The sequence below is a fragment of the Pinus tabuliformis genome, chromosome 6, assembly GCF_031772625.1.
Source record: "Pinus tabuliformis cultivar Carrire ecotype Pingquan chromosome 6, CPIR1, whole genome shotgun sequence".
NCBI lineage: Eukaryota > Viridiplantae > Streptophyta > Pinopsida > Pinales > Pinaceae > Pinus > Pinus tabuliformis.
This window is the reverse complement of record NC_142292.1, coordinates 160,628,986-160,654,641: the sequence shown is the minus strand read 5'-3', so window position 1 is coordinate 160,654,641 and position 25,656 is coordinate 160,628,986. Positions and strand designations below refer to the sequence as shown.

Genomic DNA, 25,656 nt, shown 5'->3' with positions numbered 1-25,656 from the left:
TCAAGCCATTTACACTCCATATGCTTAAAATCCCTGGTTTCAGTGAACCATTTTCTCATATGAATGGAATTGTATACAAAGATGTGGAAAACGTTGCCGACATCAATGATCTATCTTTTTTGCAAGCAATCCGACGCTGTGGTCACATTAGATGGTTTGTTACAAACCAGTACAAGGCAAGGATGATATCCCATAATACTAATTACGAAGATTTCCACCATCAGGTTGATATCACATCAAATCCGTTCCAACCCATAAACTTTCTGGAACCGCCCAACCAAAATATTTCACAAATGTGGGAATCTGAGAAAGAAATAAGAGTACAATACTTTAATAATGCTCTGATTGAAAGATTCAGATATCAGCATTATACGCATCCGTAGATAGAATACTATACTATGGATTGAGTGACGTCTTTCTGGCCGACTATGGTGCCGGACGAGCTTTCGTGGATTCCCTCGCTTTGGAATCTCCACTTTGTACAAACCATGAGATTTGCAAATCTCATCTATTATGTCTTTCGAGGGTTCACTTATGAATTTCCTCTGTGTAAACAGTTTTTTGGTACTAAGATTCGGTCCCCACATGCCTCGGGCTCTCTGATAAAGAGTAGGGACGAGATAACATAGGACGATTTAGTCCTATGCCCGAATCTTACTTTCGGCGATCCATTCAAATCTGTCTGAGTACTTGTGTTTCTGAGTCATCAGTCTGTACAAAGAGCACTCATGATGAATCATCATGCCCTTCCTTGGGCTTCTTATTTTCTTTGAAGGTCGACTCCTTTGCAGCAGACTTTCCATTTGAAATTCTCATCTCATAAGCAGTGAGTGTACCAAGTAATTAGTCTAAGGTGTGAGTCTTCATATTCATAATTTCTTCAATAGTTGACATTTTTGGATTAAATCTCTTAGGGAGAGATCTCAACACCTTTTGAAATAATATAGGCTCTTCTAATTTTTCATCAAGGCCTCTTATAATATTTACAACCTCATCAACACTTAGGAAGTACTTCACAATATCTACATCATCATGCATCCTTAGAGACTCAAATTTCATTCTAAAACCTTGAAGTTTATCTTGCTTTACCTTGTTTTCACCTTCATAGTAGCCGCTCATATTGTCCCAAATGGCTTTTGTAGTTGGGCAGTCAATAACCATGAATAGCTCTGATTCAGTTAGGCCAACAAGCAGGGCATTCATAGCTTTAACATTGCATGTGAACTCCATTTTTTGATCTTTAGTAATCACTATTGGAGGCTTTTGATATTTTTCTTCCACAACATCCCATACATCCACTCCAAGTGATTGAATATAGGTATTCATCCATACTTTCAAAAACACATAGTTTTTTCCATTGAACATAGGTGCCTTATTGGTAAATCCTCCTTCTTGGTTTTTCATTACAGAGGTCCTTGATCTTTCTTCCAACTGTTAAATTTATTTGATGTAACCTGGTTTGCTCTAATACCAATTGTTAGAAACCAGGATAATATTGAGAGGGGGGTGAATTAATATTGTAGGAATTTTACAACTTTCTTTTACTTGCAATGATATTAGGACACCAATTAGTACTTTATGAATTAATTTAGATGAACATGGTAAGAATCAACATAAGACACACTAGATATCACACATAGATTCTTTAAAACATTTCTTCAATCTTTTCACAAGGAAAGCTACTACTTCTTGTTATGAATTTGTTTGGCTACAACCAAAAGGAAGAAATTACTCTCTGAATTATCAGCTACAATTGAAAGGAGCTATAACCCCTAATTTTATCAACTATCATTGAAAGGAGATACACCCCCTAGTATTTACCAGCAACCACTGGGAAGAGCTATAACCCTTGATCTGCAAGCTATTACTTGCATGATGTCAACGATTCATGTTTCATGCAATTTTCATACTCAAATCATGAAGCCATTTCCTTTTACAAAAAATTTCCATTTTTCACTTCAAACACTCACAAAAACCACCATTACAAACACTTTCAACAATCTCTTATCATTGAACAATTCACCATACACACCAACAACAATCCATCACACACCAACAACCAACACAATTGCACTATTGCATTATTTCACCTTGCAAATTCAATTCTGTTTATAAAGGAATTTGGATTGATAAATTTGGAATTAAAACTTTATTTATCTTGCACTTCAAAGATTGCACGAAACTTTTATTTTTTCCTTTGTCTTTCTTTTATCCAGTCATCTGTATCTACTCTTCAAGTCTTCAAATACTCACCTGTTTCTACTTGAAAAAACTAAGCTTAAGTGTTCTATTTTTCTATTTTAGTATTTGTACAAGATTTAGCAATGCTCCTAATTTTGACGCTTCTCCAAATTTAGTTGAACTGCCACATATGTCCATTGCAACTAAACTAACTTCCAACTCGTTCATCTCTGTTTATATTAATTTTTATTATTGATATGTTATATTTGCCATAAATGCCAAATTCCAAAGCTGTCAACCCGCTCATACTTAAGCCTTCAATATAGGCCAAAATATAAGCCAAAGCGCTTTTAAACAAATGCACTACCAAATATAACTCCACTGGGCTAGAGCGCTTTTATGTAAAACTCACGCATATAACTTTTCACTATCCCCTTGTGCTTTAGTCCCCAAGGGCTTATTTTACATTGCAAATCTTTGCGCCCTTGGTCTTGATGTACATATAGAACTCGGTTCTAGTGCTTTAAGCTTTAGCCCCCCGACCTTATTTTGGATGCACTTTTAAAATTCTTTTCGGGTCAGCTCCTCGGGGATGATGTGTCTTGGCCATGTTGCTATTGGTTCTTTGTTGTTGCTTTGTACGTTGTCGTGTCTTGAAACCTTGTCAAATTGAAGCACCTCCTTTGCGCTAAGTTAATTCCTTCTCGGGTCTAGGGACTCGGATGAGTTTTCCCGGTGGGTACTACCGTTGCACACATGGACCAATCTATGACAAACCGGGATAAATTGTCACTAACAATTTCCACCATTTATTGAAGCCTATTTAGCTCGGAGTACTTTTCCTATGCTCACTTGAAATCTTCCGGGGTCCCAGGACTAGGATGACATCATGCTTACATCATAGACCCCATGTGGTGCCTCTGAGTAGTGACAAGTGTCACTTAAATTTGGCCCACGAGGCCACCAAAAAGTGTTGAATCATCCTGCCACATGCCCCCCATAATGATGTCTTCTCGAATAAGTAAAATGATGCCACACCTATCAGAGAGGACAGAGAAAATGGTCCGCGAACCTTGGTTTTTCAACAAATTTGTTTGTTAATTTTTAAAGGGTATTGGCCTTTTTACACATGTTATTCTTCTCCTTGCACCATGTTTCCTGGTCATATGTCATCACATACCTTCACTTCTGCACGCATCTTGTTTCTTCAGGGGAATACCTCTTGGGTTGAGTTGTTACATATGGTTCGTCGCTTTAAAAAATCTACGAATCAACTGTCATTGTTGCTTTCTCTTCTTTTCCTTTTCCGTCCGGGCCTATGTCACCCCAGTGTAGAAATTTCTGTTTTCCCACCCCAGTTTTTAGTTTCTCCTTATTTCTCCCATATAGTTAAATGCCCTTTCCCATAACCATACATTTAACAAGCTGGAAAAAATAAATTTGCTGAAAACACAAATTCTGGAAATTTTTCAGAATGCTGGAAATTGCAGAATTAAAAATCAGCAATCAAAAACAGCCATTAAAACACATTAAAACACTGATATTTTTGGTCAACTTGACCCTGGAAAAACCCCCTACAACTCTTGGGGAAAACCAGTTTGAGAGCTCTTTTTTATTTCTGAAAATTGCCTTTTTACAGTGAGAATTATTCAGCAAAAAATCAGCAAGAAAATTTACAACTTATCTCCTTTCCCGTGCCTCACAGCAATCTGGAAATTACAGCAAACAGGACAGCAATAAATGTTGTACGGCCTCCGTTTTGTGTGCAGAAAAATCAGCAAACTGCTCCTCGATTTTTGTGCAAAAATCTGCCTTTCACTATGTGCTGAATCAGCTGTACAAATCTGCTCAACTGCTGCCTTGGAATGTGTGCCAAGCTGCTGTCTCCTTCTCCTCCCTGCTCAGAAATCTCTCTTGCTCTCTTGCTCTCCTTCTCCCAATCTGCTCATGAAAGAATGAATGACCTTTTCCTCCTTTTCCTCCTTTAATATAACTCCAAGTGACTTTTGGGTGATCCAAGTGACTTTTGGGTGATCTCTAAATCCAATGGCTGAAATAGATTTAGATCAATGGCTGAGATTAAATGTTCATTTAAATCTCACTTTCTATTTTTTTAATTCACCCCACTTTAATAAAGACCCACTTAGTCATTTATTTCCAAAGTCACTTTTCCTTTCTAATTTTTCATTGACTTTATAAAAGTCACTTTAAAATTAGACTTAGTAACTTTATCACTTAAAGTCACTTTTAAATTAGATTTAACTTTATAAAATTATAAAGTCACTTTAGGAGAAAAATTAAATTCTTTTGGACACTTTTCCCTAGGCCAAAGATCAAAGCCTAAGGGAACCACCTGTCCTGCGGTACCAAATTTCAACACCCAGGCACTCCTTTTGCGCACTGCTTTTTTTATGTCTAGGGCATCCCTGCCAGGATGAGCTATTATACGGGATCCACCAACAACCAATAGAAACTACCTCCAACACTACATTTTCATCTCGATGTCTTCTTGTCTCTCCTTTAGCGGCTCTGCTAACAGTTCTGCCAACTCTGTGTAACTACCATTTCAATTGTCAACTATGGCCCTTCTCTACATTAGGGCCGCAACTTTGACTTTTGGGGGTACCGGAATTTGGCTAGAAATAACTTCTAATCTAAAGGGCCATTTGCAGACTTTTATATACCACTAGGAATATCTTTCAGAGTTGTATTCATTTAAGTGGGTCCCTAAAGCATTTGAGGTGTTCTACTATACTAAAAAATAGCTTCAAGTCTATGCACCTTAAGCAACTTTTTGCTTTTACATATCTTGAGCCGATATTCATACTTCTTGCAATCACTTCTACTCTTACCTTCATCCAAATCACCTTTTCCATCAATGACAAAACATTTCTATCATTAAATAGTTGGACTCATATCCAACTAATTCTAATCTGGGAGATTGTGGTTGAAAGAATATCTCGATAATCTCCAACAACACAATCCAAACCAATAAACCAATTCTAATGTAAGCACAACACCCTCCATTAATGTTTACATTACAAATAGCAATTCTAGAATCACAAATTACAATATTGAAATTACAACTCTGATGTCTGTCTGATTTGGTCATCATTAGCACTTTCACCCACTCTAGCATCTCATAGACTATGCTCTTTCTCCACCAAAACTTTGAGCTTACCACTTTACCCATTTAAGGTAAAATTTCCTCTAACCATCATTGACATATTTATATGATTGACGCTTCTTAACATACTTTCAACTGGTTGCTATGCAAAAAAAGAAATCTCGATTTTGAATCATTTTATTGACAAACTCCCATATGACGAAGACATAACACACTACGTTTACCAATTACATAGGAATGTTATCTAGATATTGAATGTATCCAACAATCAATCTTACAAAGTAACCTTTTTACACACTCTCAAACAAATCACATATCCTATAGTTCTTGTTCTTGGGTTACCGCATCCTCCAAGAACCACATATTGTAACAGAGTGTAGACATAGTTAAAGAAATGTTGTGTTCTTGTGGCACCACATATAGCAAGAACCACCAATTTAAATTATGTTACTCTATTCTATGATTGGTTCTTTGTTATATGATGGAAGATCACAAATCCATACTTTAACTTGAAAAAATATTTATACCTCTAGCGAGAAAACTAAGGATATCATCCTCATTCATATGAGAAACATTTGGTGCTTCTCTTCAAAATATAGTAGTAGTACTATACCACGATCTTGATAGTTCCAGTCCATCAAAGAATAGATCAAAATAATTGAAGCACAATACAACCCACACAATTGGATAAAGGCGATATCATTTGTTGAAATGGACTATTCTCGACAAATAACCACACTTCAAAAACAACCTTTCATGATTTTCCTGAAGTGCCTCTTTGAGCTCCTCAGGAGGCTCCAAATGGCTTGTAAAGAAGGGTTGACATATACCATCCCACATTTTGGAAACATACTAGTTGGCTAACATAAGACATGTATGACAAATAAAATCACAATCCCTGGGTAGATGAATTTCCCTCAGCGTATCGATGAGGCAGTCCAAGAGCCTAACGTAACGTGTCACAGAGTTGGGACGAGTGGGCTTGTTGAACTCCAATGCAAGCATATTCCTCAAGAACGCTTCTTTGTGGATGTAGATATAGTGGTTTGTGAAAGGTAGAATGTGCCCAAGTATTTATTGAATAAGATTTGTTCCTGTGGGTTCAAGAAGGATTTGAACTCCATCCTATCCTTTTCCAACTACTTTGTGTTGTATGTAGTGAGAAAATCAAGATTTTCTCTATTGAATAGACTAGTGGTAAAAATACCACATATCGGTTCAACAAAGTCTACGAGATAGTGTTTTGTTGTTTATACTATAGGTATATATGGTTAGTTGTCCTTCTTATTAGCTTTCATTTATAGGAAGGGAAAAATGATTGCCTGCATACAATCCAACAAATGTGACTTCATTGCTACTCCATAATCCACAATTAGGTTAATATCAAGCTTAGCCACTTCGAAAGGAGACAACAATGTGTACATCTTCTTTAATAGGTAAGAGAACTGTTGTTTGTGTCTGTATGTTAGAATGCCTTTCCCCTTTTCAAAAACTTGTTTGATTACAGGCAACGAGATTTGATTATCCAACTTCATAATTTCACATGTTACACAGACTTGAAGTGCACTTAAATTGACCTCAGTGTTGTGTGAATAGAAACCACTGGGAGAAGGAGCACCCACATGTGATGACCAATGAGGGCCAGAAGAAGATGTCATGGGTTGTGTCATCTCACGACGACTGCTAGGAGGCTTTGCTTGATAGTTGAGAGTTGTATATGTAGGTTGTGTATGATCTCCGGAAGGATGAATCCACCGCCATCATCAAAGTGAAGTTCTTGCAACATTTACCATCTTCTATTTTCCAGTCATAGAACTGCTCAATATATGACTTCATCCCTTCGTTATTTTTAACTATGGAATTGAAACTCTTGCCATGTTTCTGCATCTTTTGTGAAATTGTCATTGTAGACTTGAATTTGTACTCCTTCAATTTGGAGACTGCAACCTTGATAAGTGAAATAAATATTATTTTCACAATTTTATACTACTTTTTGTCTCCACATAGATCCACGATCCACAAAAAACACATGGCACAGGGAAATTTCACACACTAAAATAACATGATTTCACATGCTCTACGTTAATTATGTATAGAGAAATAACACCCAATGATCCTTCATCTTCCTAGACCTCCTATCAAGTAGTTGAGCCAGAACCTGCATTGATACAATGAAAGAATTATTGTTTGCATGCCATAAAATATTTTTCAAATCTATTCAATCACAAATATGATACATTTAAATAGTTGGAATCAGATCCAACTAATTCTAAACTAGGAGATATGGATGAGAGAATATCTCAACAGTCTCCAACAATCTAATGCAAACCAACAAACTAATTTTAATGTAAGAATTATTTCTAGCAATAATATTATTTCACTTGGGATATTTTCTAGTCAAATTTAAAGGGAGGACTGTTAAGGTAAACTTGACTAGTGAAAGACTCAAAGTTGTTAGGTCCGTAGTGGTGGTTTTGGGCACATGGTTTTTGGTGGCCTGTGGTATTAGAGTTCATGAATTATATGTGATGAAGTCTTTTAAAAGCTTAAAAATTATCCAATAAAATGTTATTCAAAATTGGCTTTCCCATAAATATTTCTAGAATAAAATATCATACGCATGTTATTTTTGTTATGCATTTATTTCTTTATCAATTTTATTAACATTGTCATTAGTAATACTCAAAATTAAATATGAATAAATGAGATGTTAACTTACACAAGAAAAGCATTGAATGGCCCATTAACCATTGGTCCCATTGCTCTGATTGTTCCGCACTTTCAAAAGTTAAGGGTCAACATACGTAAATAAGGATTGGGCTGAAAAGTTAAGGGTCTAAGATTTCATAAGAATTCAAAAGGAAGGGAAGCATGCAATGGAGCAAGTAGAGGAATTATAGGAGGAGGTGCATTTGTTATAACAAGGGAAGGAATCTACTGTATGAGCTTATTTAAAGTTTATTGAGCTGCAGACTCCCTACCCCATATTATCCTTTGTACTTGCAAGAGAAATTCTTTCTTTTTAAACTGATAGCCCTTAAGGAAAAGTGAACACATAAAACAAGGAAAACACAAGATTTCTAGGAAACTTTTCAGAGTTCTATTTTTTTAGAGTAGCATTTGTTGTGTGAGTTGTACTTGCATGATCTTGCTTGTTTTGGGGAGAAATATTTTAATTTGACACCTTATGTGGGTGATGTTCAATTGAGATCTTTTGTATCTTTTGCTCAAAATGAAGTAAGCTGGAAAGTTGCATATGACACTGTAACAATCAATAATGAATAAGTAAAGTTGTGCATCATAAATGATCTTCACTGTGTTGATGTTGTTGCTAGACCATATAACTAGATATGGAGAGTCTTCAACCACTACAACATTAGTAATGGAGCATAAGATCTTGGTTTTGCAGAGATTTCTAAGGAATATTAAGGGGATGGAAGAAATTGCATTAGAAGGGAGCAAGTCGAGATGGAATGTCTGCCGACAGGAGTTGACAAAAGAGGACCCCTATTGTTATAAAAAAATTATACAAGATCTTTCTAGGGTTCCTCGATATGTGGATTGCATTAAGAGAAGTGGCCTAGGATGGTTTGGACTTAGGTTTAAATTTCATCTTGTTTGGATTCCAACTTATCAGTATCAACACCCATATCATTTTACTGATCCTCTCTAGGAGATGGAGTTGGTCTTCTCCTGAGGCTACAGGGGTAGAGCAAAGGATGTTGCAAGCTATTATAATCTCTTAGAACTATACTCTCAACTTGTTAGGAACTAGTCGCAAGGGTTTGCATGAGGACATGCATATGCTTAATCTAGGGGGTGATATTGGGCCATAGAATTGCTACCTTTTTGCGCTCATTTTACTATTCCTTTTTCACCATTTTTTACCAGTAATACCACATTTCACCACTGTAACAACCATTATTCACTTAAGCATGTCCTTTTTCCATATTCCATATTCTTAGTCTATTTTTTCTTATAGTTTGGCATAGGAAATACTGTCTTAAGCAATTTTTATTATAAATATGGCATATGGGTTGTTTTGGATTTAAGTGGTTTGTTGAAGATGTTGTTATAGGATTTCACTTGTAGTTTCTTTGATCAATCTAGACAAAGGCTCCGAGAAATGTTGTTGATATACGAAAATTTTGCCTTGGGCATGTTGATCTTCTCTAATTTGTCACATGGACTGAATCTAGGAGCACATCTAGTCAAATCCAACTCAACCACCAAGAGATATTCATGGAGTATACAACTCAAGTAGTTGATATTTTCCACAAAGATCATTGTAAAAAAGGAAGTTGTTACAACTTTACCCTTACCATGGAAACTGTTATGAATTATCAAAATTTATTGCTATTTTAAGATCAAATGAGAATCAAAATATTCTCATGATGATCTTCTTGTTGTAATCGAAAATTATAAAGAAGAGAGTTCTCTATGTTGGAAATACTGAGAAGGGGGATGAATCAATATTTCTTTTCAATTTTTATTTTTACCACTTATATCATTTATATTTAAAACACAAAATGAACAATAAGAATAAATGTTTTTATTAATTTATTCTTTACAAGAAATCAAGTACAATATATGTAGGGCTCCAACCCTATATGAAGACACTGATCTTCAATCTCCTAGGCTCCAACCTGTAATATTCCAAGCACTAACTTAGACTTCTAAGGCTCCAACCTTGTCAATTTTGAGGCACAAACCTCAAGGGCTCCAACCCTATATCTGGTTCAGGCTACAACCTGGTTTCTTGAGGACTCTGATCCTCTAGGGTTCCAACCCTATCTTCCAAGGCACTAACCTTGTATTTTCGAGGCTCCAACCTCTTGGGCTCCAACCCTTGGCTTTGCTTCGTCAATATATATTTGGTTATACTTCATGACTCCCAATGTCTTCTTCAACGAGCCCTGACAATATTTAGCTATCCCTTCACTTTAGTCTCCATGTCTCGTCATCAATGACAACCTTGTTCTTCACATGAAGGTGTCACCATTGCGCTTCATGTCACCCAAACAAAACTTCTTCAAGGTCACCTCATGATGTCTTCAATGTATCATGGTCTTCAATGATCTCCACAAATATTCAATATGTTGCTTCACAAAGTTCTCCAACTCTTCCCTATTATGTTCTCAAGAGAAGACTTCGACAAGCTATATTTTTCCAATCCCAATAAATCAACACTTCAACCACGACAACTATGACAACTTTGACCATGGCAACTTCAACCACAACAACTATGTCAACTTCGACCACGACAACTTTGACCATGGTAGGTTAAACTACAAAAACTACGGCAGCTGTGAAAATTACGACAACTTTGACCATGGTAGGTTTAACCACAACAACTACAGCAACTACGACCACGGCAACTACGACAACTTCGACCACGACAACTACGACAACTTCGACCATGGAAACTACAAAAGCTTTGACCATGGAAAATACAATAATTTGACCATGGAAAATACAACAATTCGACCACGACTTCCTTAAAAAATTACCCAAGCAATGAACTTCAATGTCCTCTTCAACCTCTTATTTTCTCCTATAATTCTTATTCGAATTTTGTGCTCAATCTCAAAAAAAATCAACAAAATTTGATGGCTAGAATGAGTAGATGGACTTATATTTATATTGGTTTTGTGTTAAGGTGAGGAGACACATCACTTGAATGAGAGGCCAAGTTGCATGAGTCGGCTCATGTCGGATTGCATTAAAATATATATTTCTCAACTTAAAAATTAATTTTCTCAGCAACACTGGGATTTTCAGGGCAAGTAAGGGCTCATTAGAAAGAGGAAAAACTCATCTTTAAGATGGTCTAGGTCACATTGAGAAAATATTCCTCTATAGTGACAAAAATAATTTTTCTTTGTGACTGTCCTTAAATTTTATGCATAAAAAGTTTGGGACAACATGAGGAATGTTTGGGACAGTATGGCTTCTCCATTGTTTGGCTTCTTCATTATCATAAGATCATGTAGGACATCCATGTCATCATGATAGTATCCAGTGATTAGTGTATCATCTTGTGTCATCATATAATAGTGCAGTGATATGTCATAGGCAACATCATTAGGAAAGTTCTAACATAGTCTTCCAACCATTAAATGAGATCTTCCACGTCATCTTCTAGTCTTCCAACCATGTTATCAAGACCTCATCAAGTGTGATCATTCATAAAGTGTAGTCCTCCATATGTCATCAAGGGTTAATGTCTAGATCATGAAATAAGTTACATGATGGAATTTGGCACTTTGCACTTCTTAAGACTTCTTCATTAGTGGCTTGACATATTAATTGATGGCATCCTTGTCAAACAAGACTCATGACATCATCATCTGGAACCAGGGATTTCAAGAATATTTTCTATCTTAGCCAATGCCATATTGACATCAATGACAACCTTGATTAACAATATCCCCCTTTGTCATTGATGGCAATATTCTTGTCCTTCCAACATTCTATCCCCCTTTGACATCAATGGAAAACGGGGTGCCCAAGCACTCCCCTTGTCAAGGTTCTCTTTCATCTGGCAATATAGTCCAAGTTGAATTTCTTCATGGATGAACCAACTCCCCCTATCTGCATAAACTCCTCTACCTCAAGAAAGATTACTTTCTTAGTGATAAAAAAGAAGAGATCCTCAACAATAGCCCATAGCATGAGAAAGGGATCATATTCTTCAATGGATTTGCTCCTGAGAGATCTATTAAAGGATGATTGTCCATGTATGACTCATCAAGTATTTCATAGGGCCCATTTATGGATGGCTTCTCCAAAAATGCTCAAGAATCACAAACTCCCCCTAACTGTATGCATGGTCTCCTTTTTGGCAGAGTCTCACCATCAAATATTTGGAATATCAAGGATGACTTCATCAAATCAACAACATGTATTGTTGGCTGTAGTGATCAAGATACTTTCGAATCCAATTTTATTCCTTCTCCATAATCGTGTAACTTTCTTCTTTGGCTTGGTTGACATAGTTTTGGCTTGGTTGACATAGTTGAGGGACCCAAATCAAGTTACAGTCACGTGCCATATGTCCAATGTTATGGCAGTTGAAGCACTCCATCTTGTTCATGAATAAGAAATCATGACTTCTTCTTGCAAAATTGCTTCTAGGAGATTGGCAGGGATCATTATATTTGTCTTTGTGATATGCCCTACAATCTTTTGCCATGTGCCCAAAGTTTGTACAAGAATAGCAATAACAATGAAATATACTTTGATACCTGGGAGATGAAGATTTCCTTGGTGTACTTTTGAAGTATTTTTTCCTTGGGATTCTTTGATGATATTCATTACCTTTTGTATTCTTGACACCATCTGCATGTCTCCTTGGAATAGTATTTCTTCCATTGTTGTCTTGACCCTTCTCCTTTGCCTTTGCAGGAACTGGGAGCATCAACATTTCTTCCTGACTTCCTCACATCCTTGTTGTTTGAAGCATTATCATTCTTTCTTGAGGATTCACCTGCATAGCCAAGACCTGATTTATCGAGGGGAGACCTTTGATGACTTAGGATGTCATCTAGGGTTTGAGAACTTTTCAAGTTCTTATTCAGCAAGTCAACTTCCTTTTTAAGAAAGACAATTTCTTCCTTCATTTTCTTGCATTATTCATTCTTCTTTGATAGAATGATCTCCATTTCTTCCTTCATATTGGTTTATTCACATGATTGGGCCTTAAGAGAAGTGATTTATGATCTTAACTTGGTGATGTCATCATCCTTTTCTTCTAGTTGGCATATCATGGTGTTTCTCTCCTTTTCTGCTTCATCAACTTGTCCTTCTATGAATTCCAAAGCTTCCATCACCTTCTCATATCCTTGTGCTTGTTTCCTTGCTTCTTCTAGTTGAGATCTAAGGGAGGAGACCTCTTCCTTGTATTGACCAATCTTTGCTTCAAGTTTGTTCAAACTCTTGAGTCTTTGTTCAAGGGGGCTTGACAAAGTTTCTTCCCTTTTCTTTGCCTTATCCAATTGATTTGTCATGGATATGACTTCTTCATGATGCTTTCTTTTGTTTTGATGAAATTCCTCCTTAATTTTGGTAATATCATCATCTCTTTTTTGTACTTGAAGCTTGAAAAGATCAAATTCCTTCCTTGTCTTTTCCTGTTCACCATCTTGCGCTTTCTTCTTAAGTTCCTCATTTTCCTTTTTTAAATTGTTAATATCTTCCATGGAAACTATAAGTTTAGTCAGGAGATCTTCTTCAAAGTCTTCTTTATTTTCTTCTTCTAGGTATTTTATGGCCTTGGTGTCATCTCCCTTATTTTCAGCTTCCTTGATGGGTTCTGGATTTCCTTCTTGCTTTCCATCATCTTCTTGACTAGAGGTCATGGTCAATGCTCCTTTTGAGTGAAGGTCATGAAATTTGTCCCATATATCTTTTGCTTATGAACATTTTTCCAAATTAGCCTTTATAGAATTTGGTAGCCCATTCAAAATTGTCTTCATTGCTCTTGTATTGTACTCCTTGGATTCATTATCCATCGTGCTATCAGTAATCATTGATTCCCATACTCCAACACCCTGAGCCATTAAGAAATTTCTCATTCTTACCTTCCATACATCAAAGTTTCCATTGAACAATGGAACCTTCTCAATTTCATTATCTTCAGTTTTCACGATTGAGGAAGAGACATCTTTAGGAGGATTGGAGGCTTTCTTTCTTGGCTTTTCCATTTGTGTTCTAAGGATCAAACTTCAAGCTATTAGGCTTGTGAGAAGGTACTGGCTCTGATACCAATTGTTGGAAATACTGAGGGGGGGGGTGAATCAATATTTCTTTTCAATTGTTATTTTTACCAGTTAGATCACTTATATTTAGAACACAAAATGAACAATAAGAATAAATGATTTTATTAATTTCTTCTTTACAATAAATCAAGTACAATATATGTAGGGCTCCAACCCTAGATGAAGACACTGATCTTCAATCTCCCAGGCTCCAACCTGTAATATGCCAAGCACTGACTTGGACTTTTAAGGTTCCAACCTTGTCAATTTTGAGGCACCAACCCTATATCTGGTTCAGGCTCCGACCTGGTTTCTTGAGGAATTTGATCCTCTAGGGCTACAAACCTATCTTCTAAGGCACCAACCTTGTCTTTTTGAGGCTCCAAACTCTTGGGCTCCAACCCTTAGCTCTACTTCGCCAAGATATATTTGGTTATACTTCATGGCTCCCAATGTCTTCTTTAACGAGCCCTGTCAATCTTCAACTATCCCTTCACTTTAGTCTCCACGTCTTGTCATCAATGATAACCTTTTTATTCACATGACGGTGTCACCACTTCTCTTCATGTTACCCAAATAAAATTTCTTCAAGGTCACCTCATGATGGCTTCAATGTATCATGGTCTTCAATGATCTCCACAAATCTTCAATATGTTACTTCACAGAGTTCTCCAACTCTGCCCTATTTTGTTCTTAAGAGAAGACTTCAAGAAGCTCTATTTGTCCAATCCCAATAAATCAACACTTCGACGACGACAACTATGACAACATCGACCACAACAACTTCAACCATGACAACTATGACAACTTCGACCATGGCAACTACGACAACTACGGCAACTTCGACCATGGTAGGTTCAACCACGACAACTATGAAAACTTTTACTACGACGGTTGTGACAACTTATACCACGGAAAATACGGAAAATTCGACCACAGTAGCTTCAACCACAGAAACTACGGAAACTTCAACTACGACAACTTCGACCACGGCAACTTCGACCACGACAACTACGACAACTTCAGCCACGAAACAACGGAAAATTCGACCACGGATTCCTCAATAAGTTTCCCGAATAGTAAACTTCAATGTCCTCCTCGGCCTCTTATTTTCTCCTTTAATTCTTGTCCGAATTTTGTGCTCAATCTCAAAATGGATCATCGAAATCTGATGGCTAGAATGAGGAGATGAACTTATATTTACATTGGTTTTGCGTTAAGGTGAGGAGACACGTCACTTGAATGAGAGGCCAAGTTGCATGAGTAGGCTCATGTCGGCTTGCATTAAAATATATATTTCTCAACTTAAAAATTCATTTTCTCAACAACCACTGGGAATTCTGGGGAAAGTAAGGGCTCATTATAAAAAGGAAAAAATCCTCTTTAAGATGGTTTAGGTCTCATTGAGAAAAGATGCCTCTAAGGTGGCAAAAATAATTTTTCTTTGTGACTGTCCATAAATGTTATGCATAAAAAGTTTGGGCCAACATGAGGAATGTTTGGGACAGTGTGGCTTCTCCATTGTTTGGCTTATTCATCATCGTAAGATCATGTAGGGCATCCATGTCATCATGATAGTATTTAGCAATGAGTGTGTCATCATGTGTCATCATATAATGGTGCAATGATATGTCATAGTCAACGTCATTAGGATATTTCCAAGGTAGTCTTTCTACCATCAAATGAGATCTTCCACGTCATCATCTAGTCTTCCAACCTGTTGGGAATCATGATTGACGTTAGACCAAAACCCGTAGGTGTTAGTCAATGATCGCATCTCCAAAGATAAGGATCTACGAGAGGCGGTTAGTCCATGTCGCGAAACACACGGGGAGCGTTGGTTTATCCAATTTCCAACCATCTTCCCTGCAATGCGAGTCGGGTGTGTATCGAACTCGTGAACTACGCTTTGATACCAATTATTGGAAATACTGATAGGGGGGTGAATAAGTATTTATTTTAAATTGTTAATTAGTTAGATTCTACACAATTTAAAATAAGAGAAATGAATATTTTTATTATTGAAATAAGAAGGACAAATGATCCTTTTACAAATGAAGGTGTACAATGATTGCCAAGCACCAACCTGGAATTAATGAGGCTTCGACCTCTAGGGCTCCAACCGTATCTTCACCAAGGCTCCAACCTTGAGTTTAGGGGCACCTACTCCATTGGATAAACCTACACTCATTGTGTTTTTCGCGACATGGAATAACTGCCTCTCATGGATCCTTATCTTTGGTGATGTGATCGTTGACTAACACCTGCGGGTTTTGGTCTAGTGGCAATCGTGATTTCAAACAATTGGTATCAGGGCCAACTTCTTCATAATCAGCCTAATCTATGGAAGAAGAATTCTTAGTCACAATGAAAAATCAAGAAGTGTCAGGAAGTTTTCCTCTGTTGAATTGAGGCTTCTGTGATCCATATCAAGTTTATGAGAGATTTTTCGGCGTAAATCACATGATATTTCATTTGTCGACGCGTTTCAAACCAACCAGTGTGGTTCATCGTCAGGACAAGTTGAAGAATCAGATCTAGGTTGCATGTTAAATAGACAGAGCAGAATATCCAACAGCTATAATTTTTGACCAGGCAACGACTATATTGACTAGCTAACAGTTAAATTTGACTAGGAAACGGCTAGTTGGATCGGACTTAGGGAAAGAAGGAGCATAATTATATTTAATTAAAAATTAAAAATTAAAATAAGTTAAAGTTATGGATTTAAATAATTATTAAATTAATAGTTAGTTAAACTATTATTAAATTAAAAGGTATTAACAATTCAATATTTATTTTTTTAATAATAATAATAATAATAATAAAATATTAGAATAAATTAATTTAAGTATTATATAGTAAGAATAAATATTTATTTAATTGTCAAATTGCTTAATTCTTTTCAATTATAAATTAATAGTTAGTTAAATTATTATTAAATTAAAAGGTATTAATAATTCAATATTTATTTTAATTATTATTATTTGCATATATATAATAAAATATTAGAATACACTAATTTAAGTATTATATAGTAAGAATAAATATTTATTTAATTGTTATATTGTTTAATTCTTTTTAATTATAAAATAATAAAAACATATTATCATAGATCGATTTCAATATCAAAGTAATTATTTTTTTTATTAATTAAGTTCAAATTTAGTATATAACTAATAGCTTAAACTAATTGCTATTAAAGAATCTTATACTATAAAAACAACTCGCCAAAGAGGATCAAAGAACAAAGGTAAAATAGAGCCGGTTAAAAGATAACAAGGGGAAACTAACTTATAAGAAACTAGAACAAGCTAAAAAAGAAGGAGGGGAGGAAGGAAGAACACGACTAGAAAGTGAGGGCTGGGATCCATCAACTACTGATCTTCCAGCCTTCATCTCTATTGAGATTGCTCGGCCTTTTTTCAATCTCAAGGGCTTCCCTAAATTTACGGTGATGGAACTGCGAGACTCTAGCAATAACGCTGGCCTCTTCGATACAAACATGATGTTTGGTTTTCTCCGCATGCTCTGCTAAAGCAGAAGACTTGGTTCTCCTGTGCTTAAGGTCAGCTGTGTGCTCACTAATCCTCTGATTAATGGAGCATCCAGTCTCACCAATAAGGGGGGTCCCACAAGAACAAGGAATAATATAGACCCCCTTCATGTCCTTAGGGTCGATAGGATCCTTCACTGATCTGAGGGACTTACGAATGGTGTTAAGGGGTCTAAAGGTCGAGGGAACATTATGCTTCTTAAGAATCCTCACAATCTTATTAGTGGTCCCCTGCACAAATGGAAGATGGACACCTGGGACCCTCTCTTTAGGTTCTCTTTTAGTAAATGAATTTTTGGCAGCTTTTAGGAAATCCTTCTGACCCAGGTATCTACTATAACTATTTTCAACAAAGACATTAAGGAGATGGGATTTCTCTTTCTCAGAGGAGACTGGACGCTCCATTAATCAGAGGATTAGTGAGCACGCAACTGATCTTAAGCACAGGAGAACCAAGTCTTTCGCTTTAGCAGAGCATGCGGAGAAAACCAAACAACATGTTTGTATCAAAGAGGCCATTTTGTTGCTAGAGTCTCACAGTTCCATCATCGTAAATTTAGGGAAGCCCTTGAGATTGAAAAAAGGCCGAGCAATCTCAATAGAGAAGACGGCTGGAAGATCAGTAGTTGCTGGGTCCCAGCCCTCACTTCCTAGTCGTGTTCTTCCTTCCTCCCCTCCTTCTTTTTTAGCTTGTTCTAGTTTATTATAAGTTAGTTTCCCCTTGTTATCCTTTAACCGTCTCTATTTTACCTTTGTTCTTTGATCCTCTTTGGTGAGTTGTTTTTATAGTATAAGATTCTTTAATAGCATTTAGTTTAAGCTATTAGTTATATACTAAATTTTAACTTAATTAATAAAGAAAAATAATTACTTTGATATTGAAATCGATCTATGATAATATGTTTTTATTATTTTATAATTAAAAAGAATTTAACAATTTAACAATTAAATAAACAATTAAATAAATATTTATTCTTACTATATAATACTTAAATGAATGTATTCTAATATTTTATTATATTTTTTTTTTTTTCCCGTAGAAAAAGTCGTAATTTCTATTAGTTAAAAGAAATTACATTCTGTAGATGTCTAAGCATATGCATAGTGAGGTTGGCTGCCTCTCAGACGGTAGCAAAATAAACACAGTTTGTTTCAACCATGTACATGTAACACTAAAAGAAAAAGCATGATTTTGCCTCCATGCAGGGAGTTTACTGTTCTCCTATAGATTGTATCATAATACCAGTGATAAACATGTTATAGTGCTCCACGCAGGGAGACTTTAGAGTATATAACTATAGTAATATTACTAACAAAACTAGGCCTGTAGCAACCTGAAAAAAAGTGTCTGTAATGAAAATAAAACCGTCAGTGTTTGCAGCGGCTGCTGCACCGCTTCCTTCTAGAGGAAGAAAAAACCGTGTTTCAAAACCAAAATACAAAAGACCCAGTGTGGATAGAATGGAACCGTCTTCATGGCTGTATATCTCTTTGTGCGCGTGGATCAACAAATGGCCTGTGATAGTGACGGTGGAAGGTTCCATCCACTTCTTCCTGTATTAACCAGTCTTCCTCTTGCCTTTGCGCTGCCTGCTTGGATAGGAGGTCCGCCCTTGAGTTGCGCTCCCTGTAGATATGATAACAATCAAATTTTTCAAAAGCTGCTATTAGCCTGTGAGTCTCATCCAGTATATGTCTCAAAGTAAAAACAGTGTAGATAGATTTTCTGTTGAGCCAGTTGCAGACAAGTTTTGAGTCTCCAAATAATTGTAGTTTTGTGCAACGTTTTTCAAGTGCAAAGTGGATGAGGTGTTTGGCAGTGGATAGCTCGGCATAATTATTTGTTCCCCTTCCCAGGTATATTTGTAGATTGAAGCAGTGTTCTTCCCTAAGGTAAAGGAGGGCTCCTCCCCCACAGCCATCCTCTTGAGCTAAGCCATCAAAATAGGCCCAGGGGTAAGATTTGTCAATTTGTTCAGGGGTGATGGTTCGAGGAGGGGCATGTGGGGGGTCATCAGGGAGGAGAGCATAGTCTGCAAGGATGTGTGTTCTGATGGATGGCCAGGATGGTATTTTTTGGTCAAATATAGCACGATTCCTCGCCGTCCAGATAGCCCAGCACATGAGGAGGGGGATGTTCCTATCTTTGCCCGAGTGGTTCTCCAGCCAATTCAGCCAGGCTTCGATGATTGTCTGTCCTTGCCAACGTTTGAGGGAGGGGAGATGAGAAGTTAGGAGGGACCATTGTTCAATGACTACAGGTCAGGACAGAAAGAGGTGTTCAGTATCTTCCTCATTGCACCTACATAAGTGGCACCAGAAAGGCCCATGGAAGGATCTTTTTTTCAAATTTGAGCCTGTGGGAATTTTGTTGAAAAGGATGGCCCACATAAGCATACGCGATCTGGGGGCTGCTTTGAGATGCCAGATAGCTTTCCACCACTGTTGTGCATTTTCAGGCTGAAATTGTTGCATGAGCCTTTGGTACCCTTCCTTAGGAGTGTATGAACCGTTTTTTGCAAGTGCCGAGACTATCTTGTCTTCTTCATCCGTTATCCTGATGTGTGCTTGTGTAAGGGCTTCTGTATAGTTCTCCCATTCATGCCGCCACTGATCTGGGATGTGGAGATCTAGTGTTGTCTTCCAGGCCTGTTGGAGAAAAGTGGAGTTTTGTAGGTCCGCAATATGTGCTATATGAGAGACACCCTGGTTTATAAGATAATCCGTTAGCTGTGCTGGAAGATGATGGGCATTGCCACATCCTATCTAGGGGTCTACACCTATGCGGACTGCATTCCTCTGATGTATTCTCCAAGTTAAACCCTCCCGAATGAGAGGGAGGGATGAGAGAACCGCTTTCCATATGTCTGAGTGTCTTCCGCTTCCCCTGTGTTCCCTGCGAATCCAGCTAAAGATGCTTTCCGGGGCAATATATTTTTCCACTACTACCCTTTTCCAGAGGCTGTTGTATGTGATCAGTTGCCATCCTAGCTTTGCTGCCAGAGCTTTTGCGAATAATTCCAGTCTTTTTATGCCCCATCCTCCCCATTTCTTGGGACTTGCTATGGTGTCCCATTTTACCCAGGCAAAAAGGTTTCCCTGTTTGTTCCCCTTCCATAGGAATCTGCAGCATATCTACTGGAGTCTGGTTAAGATTCCTCTTGGTATCCACGCTAGTGACATCCAGTATACAGGGGTTGCTTCCAGCACAACTTTTATAAGGGTCAGTCTCCCAGCCCTGGTGAGATATCTGTTATACCACACATGTAGTCTCTTCTCCACCTTTGCAATAAGCCAGGTCCAGTCAGCAATTTTGTATCCTCTGTGTTTCACTCGGAAGCCAAGGTATTTCAGCCCTTCCTCCATCGGGTGTAGTTGGAATGGGAACCGGTTTTTTATGTAGATGACCTCATGATGCGAGCAGCCAGTTACTGTGAGGGTGGATTTATGAACATTTATAATCATACCTGTAGCCTTCTGAAATAGGTCAAAGACAGAGTGTAAGGCTGAGGTGTCTGCCAGGCTTCCGTTTAAGAAGATGAGCACATCATCCACAAACAGAAGGTGGGTGAGAGAGCAGTTTTCCGTGATTTTTATCCCATTAATCCTGCCCCTCCTGTGTTCTGATGCTATCAACCTGCTAAGCCCTTCCATGATGAGAAGAAATAGTAAGGGGGATATGGGGCATCCTTGCCAAAGGCCTCTTTCAGCAGTGAAGAAAGGGGTGGGGGCACCATTAAGTAGGACACTGTACGGCACATCATATATACAGCTCATAATCCTCTTGATAAACATATAGGGAAACCCCAGGTGAGTGAGAAGCATTCGGATGTAGAGCAAGTTTGCCCTATCGAAAGCTTTAGAGAGATCTACCTTAAGTATCATTCCTTTCAAATGCTTGCTCTGCATCGAGTGGAGGAGTTCCTGTGCAGTACCAATAGCTTCAAGGATTTGGCGGCGATGGAGGAAAGCAAATTGTTTAGGGGATATATGGGCTGAAAGGATAGGCTTGAGTCTGTTCGCAAGGATTTTGGCCATAATCTTGTAGAGATAGTTGCAGAGCGAGATTGGCCTAAAATCACTGAAAGAGGCTGGCTTGTCGGATTTTGGAATGAGGGCAATGAAGGTAGCTTTGATGGCCGAGGGGATGTTTCCTGAGAGGCTGCAATGATTGATCACTTTAAGAAGGTCCTGGCCCAGAAGCTCGAAGAAGGCTAGATAGAATTCGATAGACCAGCCATCAGGTCCCGGGCTTTTGTCTCTTTGGAAGCCCCGAATGGTGGCTTCCAGCTCCCCCAATGTAATTTCTTTAGTGAGCTCAGCTGCTTCCTCATCATCCACAAACCTGGGGAAGAGCTCGGCTACTCTCATGATCTCTAACAGACTTGCTTCTCTTGGGGCCCTATATATATTCCTGAAGTGTGAGGAGGCTAGGGATGCAAGTTCTCTAGATGTGTGGACCTGTTGGCCCTGTTCATTTTGCAGCTCCCAGATAGTGTTGATCGCTTTCCGTCCGTTTGCAAACCGGTGGAAAAACTTCGTATTCTCGTCCCCTTCCTTGAGCCAGATTGCTCTACTTCTTAATCTCCAGCTTGCCTCTCGGTCTCTGAGAACTTGTGATCTCTGATTGATAAGGCCTTCATACATGGTTTTCTGTTCCAGGGAGATATAGGTTCCCTCCGAATGGGATTCCATTCTCTGGAAAGCACCTTGATTTCAGAGAGGTTCCTTACAAAGCAGGTGGCTGGGTCTTCTCCCTCGGGGAAAGGATGTGATTTCCAGTAATATGATATTAGTTTAATATAGGAGGGGTCCCGGAGCCATGTGGAGTTGAACTTGAAAGGGGCCTTGAGTTTCTGTTGCCTTGCTCCAACTTCAAGGAATATAGGTCTGTGGTCCGATATCCCTCCACTTCCAACCCATTGCCTGGATCTGGGGTGATTACTGTGGAAAGCCTCCTTGATAATAAAGCGGTCCAGCCTCCTGGCTAGGGTGATTACTGTGGCTAGGTTCAACGGTTCGATTATTCTTCCATGTGTGCTGGATCTTAGCCGAGGGGATATCGATCCAGTGATAATCCTCAAGCAGCTGCTCGAAAAAATCAGATAGCGGGTCGATCTGCGCCATATGTCCCCAGGATTCTGAGTGGCCCATTGAGAAGTTCAGATCTCCTCCTATGATTGTATTCTCAGCTAGGAGGAGGGGGGAACTGAAAATCTTTCTCCAGAAGAGTTCCCTGTTGAGGCAAGGTCCATAGACATTTATGATTCTAAGATCCTCCTCGAGGTCCATGGAATATATGTCCGCACCCAAAAAGCCTCCTCCACCCCAGATGTTCTTCAGATTGATGGAGCAGTTCTTGAAACCCATAGCTATACCCCCAGATCGCCCAGAGACATCTATGGCGAAGAAAGACCATCCTGGCATCCAAGAGCCGAGGATGGACGTGGCCGAGTCTGCTTTGCATAAAGTTTCTTATAGAAAGATGATATCAACCGGTTCTGAGAATAAGAGTCGTTTCAGGGCCAGTTTTTTCTCCGGGCTGGCCAGCCCTCTACAGTTGAAAGATAAAATCTTCGTGGAGGGGGGTGGGGGAGGGTGTCCTTTGCTCTAAGAACCCTTTCAATGGTGTATTGTTTGCCCTGGATGACATCGTCCCTAGCTTGTTTCTTAGCCTTGTGGAAGGAGGAAGGTCTGCCTCTTCCCTGCTTGGGCGATAGGATGAGAGGCTCCGCAGACAGCCCAATGGCATCCGATTCAATCTGCTTGGTGATCGAGCGGGTGGAGTACCTCGGTGTAGAGTTTACCGAGGGGGAGGGCGAATGAAAGGAGAGGGGGGGGATAGAAGGGAGGGAGCAGGGGGCAGGTAAGCCCGAGGGCTATGGGATGGGGCATGTCATATATTGAGAGCGTGAAAGGGGATGAGGTGGACGGGAGATCTTTACCAGATCGAGGGCTGACGGGGAAGTAGGGGGGGAATCATGATCGGGGGGGGGCATGTGGGAGGGGAGAGATGAACTCAAAGAAGTAATAAGCGAAGCAGAGACTGTTAAAGGAAAAGACGTACCCGATGAGAAGACAACTCCTTTTGCAGCCTTTGAACGCGTCATAGGAGGAGATGGAGGCCGGATCGGGATCATTCCATGCTTCTTTTACCGAGGTGCAGGTGGCGCTTCTACCGTGTCCGAGGTTATATTGTCCTCCGTTCTAGGAGCCGTCGCTGCCGGAGGGTTGGGTAGTCCTTCAGTAGTGGGCTGGTCCTGTGTAATGGGGGTCTGCTGAACTTTTTGGAGAAGAGGGCAGTCTTTGTAGAGGTGTCCCACTTGATGGCATCTTCTGCATCGATAAGGGATTCCTTCGTAGTCGAGCTTCTGCTTCCTTGAGGAGGATTTCCACTGGATGGTGATGTGTTCCGGCAAGCCCCCTCTGGTATCTAGATGAACAAGAACCCTGGCGTACGCCATCATCCCCGTCGAGAGGTAAGATTTGTCGGATTCCATGAAAGTGCCCAATGAGTTCCCTATTCTTCTGAAGATGTCCTCGGACCAATACTGTAGGGGCAGGCCCGGTAGTCTGACCCAGACTGGCCCGACCCCAATCTGTTCCGTCTCCGGGTCGAAAAGGGGCGTCCATCGTTTGAGGAGTACCGGAGCTTTTTCAAAATGCCAGAAAGATGACAGTACCCAGCTCGTGTGGTCCGCCCTTGCGAACCTCAGTGCGAACCAGCCTCGCACGAATGTCTGGACTGAGGGGATTTCTGCCAGATATTGGCCCCAAATCTCCGTGGCCCAGGTCTTCAGTTTTTCCGCTGTGATATGCCTGCCTCGAATGCGGCCTACAAGTACTCTGTTCGCTAGATCCATAGCGTCTCCCCACTGGATGTCTTCTTCAAGTCTAAGGATGACGTCCTCAGATCTGGACTTAAAGCACCGTTGCTTCTTCAGGGGGCGGGAAGACATGCGTCTAGGGTTTTCAGGTGCCCTGGGATCTACCGGAGGGGAGCTCTGGGGGGGGGGGGGGGGTTAGGGTTCGAGCAGGGGGGGGAATGGCCTCCGGGAGAGGGGGGATAGCATGGTAGCTTCCAGAGGAGGCCGGAGGGGCAAGGGGGGGGATAGGATCAGCGGGAGTGGGGATCTCCAGAGGGCCAGTGGGCAGATTGGGAATGAGGGGAGGCCCCGGCTGAAGAGAAGGACCAACATCAGTAGGGGTGGATTGTAAGCAATCCACAAGGAAACCAAGGGTAGCCGGGGAAGGAGCAGAAAACGTGGCCTAGGAGGAGGGATCACCGGGGAGCAGAGAGGTGGGTATAGACAGATCGGTCGACTGAGTAAGGTCCTCAAAACTGGCAGACAAATTTTCACTATACATACCTCCAGAACTCGAGAACGTGGATCGCCAGATGGAGCTTTCTGCCAGCGGGGAGTCTGAGTATTCCACCTCGTCAATGTCCATGTCGCTAGCTACTAGTAACGACCTCGGAACCAGGGAACCGCCAGAGACCGGCACCGACCGTAAAGGAAAGACCGTTAGGGTTGAACAAAGTGGTGATGTGGAGCAGCAGGAGCTCAACCAGGTCGCGCAAGTAGTTAGATAGCGACTGTTTCTGCCGTTAGCTATCGGCGAAGCTGCAGAACCCTAGCGTCGATCGAAGATGGGCGAAAACCTGAAGCGGGGTAAAAAACCATTGAGGGTAAAAACGAGATAAAGGGTAAAGGGATGGATATTCGACCGAGCGGGGAGACAAAGAGGGGTAAACCCCGGTACAACGATCAAAGTAAAAGGTAAGGGAATGGGGTCGGGGGAGGCTACAGGGCCGTATCTGGCCTGCAACCCCGTTCATGCAGGTCTCCGTAAGTCCATTTTACAGAGCCGTACCCTCCATCGGAAGCATCCGCCATGTTCATGCTCACCCACCGAATTCTAATCATATAATCTAATATTTTATTATATATATGCATATAATAATAATTAAAATAAATATTGAATTATTAATACCTTTTAATTTAATAATAGTTTAACTAACTATTAATTTA

At 39.5% G+C, this 25,656-nt stretch overlaps 2 protein-coding genes across 2 annotated transcripts; both read right to left on the bottom strand.

Moving 5' to 3' along the window:
* Positions 1-843: 843 nt before the first annotated feature.
* Positions 844-1,230, bottom strand: LOC149257879 (uncharacterized). Its single transcript, XM_089390156.1, has one exon. The coding sequence runs from the start codon at positions 1,228-1,230 to the stop codon at positions 844-846; it is 387 nt and encodes a 128-aa protein (XP_089246282.1).
* Positions 1,231-23,775: 22,545 nt separating this feature from the next.
* Positions 23,776-24,582, bottom strand: LOC149257878 (uncharacterized). Its single transcript, XM_089390124.1, has one exon. The coding sequence runs from the start codon at positions 24,580-24,582 to the stop codon at positions 23,776-23,778; it is 807 nt and encodes a 268-aa protein (XP_089246250.1).
* Positions 24,583-25,656: the final 1,074 nt, after the last annotated feature.